The 5,519-nt window shown below is 38.1% G+C and overlaps 1 protein-coding gene across 2 annotated transcripts; it reads left to right on the top strand.

Moving 5' to 3' along the window:
* The first annotated feature begins 704 nt into the window (after window positions 1–704).
* exo5 (exonuclease 5) lies at window positions 705–4,685 on the top strand. 2 transcript variants are annotated; one of them, XM_067365397.1, is made up of 7 exons: window positions 705–957; window positions 1,133–1,220; window positions 1,349–1,602; window positions 1,706–1,810; window positions 1,900–2,072; window positions 2,912–3,052; window positions 3,134–4,685. In XM_067365397.1, the coding sequence occupies exons 1-7, from the start codon at window positions 861–863 to the stop codon at window positions 3,380–3,382; spliced, it is 1,107 nt and encodes a 368-aa protein (XP_067221498.1). In that variant the 5' UTR covers window positions 705–860; the 3' UTR covers window positions 3,383–4,685. The 2 variants fall into 2 exon arrangements, with proteins under 2 accessions (XP_067221498.1, XP_067221497.1); XM_067365396.1 differs by having other exon boundaries at window positions 2,912–4,685.
* The last annotated feature ends 834 nt before the right edge of the window (window positions 4,686–5,519 follow it).

Raw genomic sequence — 5,519 nt, 5'->3', positions numbered from 1 at the left:
AGTCAAGTTTTAAAAAACATCGAAACTCTTTGATCATTTTTTTGAGCGAGATGCTATTGGTCTCATCAGATTCAACGAACTATGCTAAGCTATGCTAAAAGTGGTGCAACCAGACCCGGAGATCAGCTGAATGGATTCGAAAACGGTAAAACTCAACTGTTTAACTCTAGGGGAGTTGGAAAATGAACCTATTTTCAAAAAAATTGGAGTGTTCCTTTAAAGGACTTTGCTAAAACTGACTATGGGATGTCAAAAAGGCCATTATTTTCCGTGGCTCATTGTTTACGTTCAATACACTAAACAATTCTCCATGGCAACCATCCCATATTTCAAAGTGGAAGTGTAAATACATATATTTTATTTTTCATTTAAAATCTGCTAATGTGTAATTTAAAATATGTTCTTTGCTTATCCACTCAAACGTCTGTTTTTATTAGAAGAAGCATTTGTCACTGAACGATCCAATCGGATACATTTCTAGCAAAGGGTGGGACATGGATCAGTAGCCACTAGGAATGTAGAAGTAAAGCCTTCGTTTTTTTCATTGATCACGTGTTTCTCTGAAAACAAAACAATACGCGCACTGAGCTTCATGAGAAATGAAGGCGTAGGCCTGCACGCTTTGAAGCTTCAGTGTCATAAGTGTGACATATCACTAGTAGCCAATCGAATGCATTTATAGATGTTGAGGGGGCGGGGTTTTAACTTGGCTTACGTCCTAGCATGTCGTATTACAACGCAATATAATGTAAACAGAAACCGTAAGAGATATACAAACTAATGGCGTGTTTATTTTATAGCGGTTGCAGATTGGTGTAAAGATCAGAATGAGCTGAGAGTTGCTTGAGTTTCGTTTTCAGATGGATGCTTCTGGATCACAACAACTGCTCGATGATGACTGGGATGACATTAGCGACTCAGAATTTCTCAACATCCCCTGCGAGCAACAAGACATAGGTAAAATATTGTGTAATTTTGGTCAGTTGTATGTTATTGTAGCCATGCGTTTTTTTCTTTCGTTAATTTGTTTGTATTATCTGTGTATCTTTTTCTTTCCACTAAAAAGAAAAATTAAATACAACTTGTATATTGTTTTTAGGTTTTATACATGTAAACATTATTTTGTTTTGAGATCCCCAGCGTCCTCTCAGTAGTGCAACTGATGGTGAACACTCAGTGGACTTTGACAGCCCCAGTGTGTCCACTTTATCAGTGTATAAGTGAGTAATTTAGAGAAAAAATGTTTCTAGACATTGTGTGCAGACATACAACCCACTTTGTTCTACTACACTGCAACATATTGTTGTTTCTTTGCTGTTGTCACATAACACAATGCTCTACTGTTCAGCCATAACGAAGAGGCTTTGGGGCAGGAAACAGTAAAAACTGATTACGCAAGGGGTTTAAAGAGAAAGAGCCTCCATGAAAACAGCTTCAGCCCAATGCAACGCTTCTTCAAGCGGCATCTGAGTGTGACCCTCCTGTGTGACCAGTCTTGGTGTGAGATGAAGACTGTTTACAGTCTTTTGAAGCCACATCTCAAAAGAAAAGACCTGCAATGCACTGAGGTGCAAAGAGGAAAAGAAATACATTTATCAAGAGGTGATGCTAATAATAAACCACACTGGCTTTTAATACTTTGTGTATAGTGTGACATAATGTATCATGCATATATAGTAATTCAGTCTGTGCCTTTCATCTCCAGAACTGGAGATACAGGACACTGTTCCTATAGATATCCGGACAAGAGAGGATGCAGAAGCCATCAAACTTCTCAACATGTTACAGATGATTCCACGGTTAGAAGCAGGTGTGTTGACACTGTAGAAATAGTTTTTGATATTGTTTTGGTACTTAGATGAGGTATAAACATTTAATTTTTCAAACATCTTATTTCAGGAGAACGTGTGCGAGAGTTCCCTGTGTTTGGTGTGCAGGAAGGTGTTTTTGTCATGGGGGTCATTGACGAGCTGATGTATAACCAGAAGGGGGAGCTGGTTGTAAATGAGCTCAAGACACGCAAATGCAACTCCATGCCTAGTTCTGCACAAGACAAAGTCAACTGCTTACAGGTGAGTTGTAGTTATTTATTGCAGATATGGCCTTTGTCCTTAGTGACACAGCTTTTGTGAACAGCTGGACTTCATTGTTTCCACATACATTTGGCCATAAAATGTGATGCTCATTTTTGTCCTATCTAGTCCTTTTTTCTTCTTCTAATCTATATAATATACAAATTCAATTCACACATACAATAACCTGAATACTTTTTTTCTATAAAAAGTATGATGATTTTTGTTTGAAATTAATTATTTATTTTGGGTGGGATAAAGTAAAAAATGTCAGGGTTATACAACTGTCCTAATGTAATAATAATAATTTAAAAATAATACTCATGAAAGAATGAAATTCTAGAGATAAAAACCTTAAGTAGTTTGGTATAATATTATATTATTGTTTCTTAGTAGAACAAAACTCTTTTATTTTAGTATTAAATTATTTAAAAGTATTTAATATTTTCAATTAGCTTTTATTTTTATATTGTCAGTTTTCATTTAATTTTAGTTTTTCAGTAATTTTTTTGGTTATGTGATTTTGTCCTTTTTTTTTAAATATTTCTGTTCAGCTTTAATTTATTTTTATTTGAGTTTTAGTATTAGTAATGTTAGTACTTGAGCTTAAATGTATTTCAGTTTTAATTTTTTGTACCATGAAAATGGGAAATGGCCTAAAAACATTTTTTTTCCATATTAAATCATATGAATCGAACCTGAACAAAAACAAAAAGCACATTTCTAAGAACAGATTTTTCTTCCCTTTTCCTTTTCTTTAATATGCACACTCTAATCACCATTGACCGTATATATTGGATCTTTATATCTGTTTTTTAAACTGTCCTTCTGTTATTCAGGTGGGCCTGTATAAATTACTATTTGATGGACTGGTGAGAGGGGAAGTAAAGAAAGACCATGTTTTAAATCACCTTAAACTGCGTTCAGCTCAAGTGCTTGGAACAAGAGTCCAGGCCCATGCTAAAAGCATTGGGGTTCAGGTGACTACCTTTGAGGAACTGCTTGATGCCCTACTAATAACTGTGTCAAGTTCTGATCTTCCATGTGTTGACATGCTTCAGCTTGAATACTATCACCAAGGCTCTAGTGGACCCATTGGGAACAGAGTCGCTCCTTTTGATGAAGCCCAACTACGGGTAGAGCTTCAGGGTTATCTGGCCTACTGGACAGGCCAGAGGGAACCCAAAGGGGTGGACATAGAGGAGGCCTGGAAATGTAGATCATGCCTGTATGAACAGACTTGTGATTGGAGAAAGAATAGATCGCAAGTATCTGACCAACAAGCAGCTCATGCTAGCTCTTGCTCATGATTTAGTTTTTACAAAGATTTGTATGTGGCAACTATTGATTACTTTTGTCATATTTTTAGCTTTTAAGTTTTATACTTTTACTGTCTAATATTTTCTATTGAAGTCTTTCAGTTTTAAATAATGTTGATGTGATGTGAATGTTATTGCAACTCTATAATGACTGCGAGTGATGCGTTGTGAATTCATTTAATTTATAATGCAATTTTTTGATTAGAATGGCTTTAATGGAAGCAAGATAAAAGCTTTCTTACTTTGTGTACATTTAAGAATTTTTAGCCCACTTAGCTAGTGGAACAGATGTGCTTTTCAATGAACAATGCCTTCTGTCAAGGGACACTGTATACACAGTTCAGGCATAACATTATGACCACCTTTCTAATTTTGTGTTGGTCAAAACAGCCCTGACCCGTCGAGGCATGGACTCCACTAGATCCCTGAAGGTGTTGTGGTATCTGACACCAAGATGTTAGTAGCAGATCCTTTTAAGTCCTGTAAGTTGCAAGGTGGAGCCTCCATGGATCGGACTTGTTTGTTCAGCACATCCCACAGATGCTCAATTGGATTGAGATCTGGGGAATTTGGAGGCCAAGTCAACACCTCAAACTCGTGTTGTGCTCCTCAAACCATTCCTGAACCATTTTTGCTTTGTGGCAGGACCCATTTCCTGCTGAAAGAGGCCACAGCCACCAGGGAATACAGTTTCCATGAAAGAGTGTACATGATTTGCAACAATGCTTAGATAGGTTAGACGAGTCAAAGTAACATCCACATGGATGGCAGGACCCAAGGTTTCCCAGCAGATCATTGCCCAAAGCATCACACTGTCTCTGTCGGCTTGCCTTCTTTCTATAGTGCATCCATGTGTTGCCATGTGTTCCCCAAGTAAGCGACGCACACACACCTGGTCATCCATGTGATGTAAAAGAAATTGTGATTCATCAGACCAAGCCACCTTCTTCCATTCCTCCGTGGTCCAGTTCTGATTCTCACGTGCCTACTGTTGGCACTTTTGGCGGTGGACAAGGGTCAGCATGGGCACCCTGACTGGTCTGCGGCTATGCAACCCATACGCAACAAACTACGATGCACTGTGTATTCTGACACCTTTCTATCAGAACCAGCATTAAAGGTTTAGTTCACCAAAAAATGCCATTAATTACTCACCCTCATGTCGTTCCACACCCGTTAGACCTTCGTTCATCTTCGGAACACAAATTGAGATATTTTTGATAAAATCTGATGTCTCAGTGAGGCCTCCATTGACAACAAGACACTTTCAAATGCCCAGAAAGCTACTAAAAACATATTTAAAACAGTTCATATGACTACAGTGGTTCAACCTTAATGTTATAAAACGACTAAAGTACTTTTCGTGCGCCAAAAATAACAAAATAGTGGCTTTATTCAACAATATCTAGTGATGGGCGATTTCAAAACACAGCTTCATGAAGCTTTACGAATCATTTGTTTCGAATCAGTGCTTCAAAGCTTCATGAAGCTGTGTTTTGAAATCACCCATCACTAGATACTGTGAAATAAACCCACTATTTTGTTATTTTTGGCACACAAAAAGTATTTTAGTCGCTTTATAATATTAAGATTGAACCACTGTAGTCACATGAACTGTTTAAACGTGTTTTTAGTAGCTTACTGGGCATTGAAATAAGGAGTGTTATTGCTGACAATGCAGGCCTTACTGAGCCATCAGATTTTTATCAAAAGGTCTTACGGGTGTGGAACGACATGAGGGTGAGTAATTAATGACATAATTTTCATTTTTGGGTGAACTAACCCTTTTAACTTCTTGAGCAGTTTGAGCTACAGTAGCTCGTCTGTTGGATTGGACCACATGGGCCAGCCTTCATTCCCCACGTGCATCAATGAGCCTTGACCGCCTATGACCCTGTCGCCGCTTCACCACTGTTCCTTCCTTGGACCACTTTTGACAGATAATGCCCACTGCAGACCGGGAACACCCCACAAGAGCTGCAGTTTTAGAGATGCTCTGACCCAGTCGTCTAGCGTTTACAATTTGGCCCTTGTCAAACTCGCTCAAATCCTTACGCTTGACCAATTTTCCTGCTTCTAACACATCAACTTGTGAAAAAAAATGTTCACTTGCTGCCTAATATATCCC

Source organism: Chanodichthys erythropterus, chromosome 17 (genome assembly GCF_024489055.1).
Source record: "Chanodichthys erythropterus isolate Z2021 chromosome 17, ASM2448905v1, whole genome shotgun sequence".
Classification (NCBI taxonomy): Eukaryota; Metazoa; Chordata; class Actinopteri; order Cypriniformes; family Xenocyprididae; genus Chanodichthys; species Chanodichthys erythropterus.
The sequence above is the reverse complement of the archived record's forward strand: the minus strand, read 5'-3'. Positions and strand labels throughout refer to the sequence as shown.

What these genes read in the sequence shown, in the direction of transcription:
- exo5 (XM_067365396.1), top strand. Translation starts at nt 861, where the DNA reads ATGGATGCTTCTGGATCACAACAACTGCTCGATGATGACTGGGATGAC. An exon ending in AGAAATACATTTATCAAGAG is followed by an intron (nt 1,603 to 1,705) that starts GTGATGCTAATA and finishes TTTCATCTCCAG; the next exon opens with AACTGGAGATACAGGACACT. An exon ending in ACAAAGTCAACTGCTTACAG is followed by an intron (nt 2,073 to 2,911) that starts GTGAGTTGTAGT and finishes TCTGTTATTCAG; the next exon opens with GTGGGCCTGTATAAATTACT.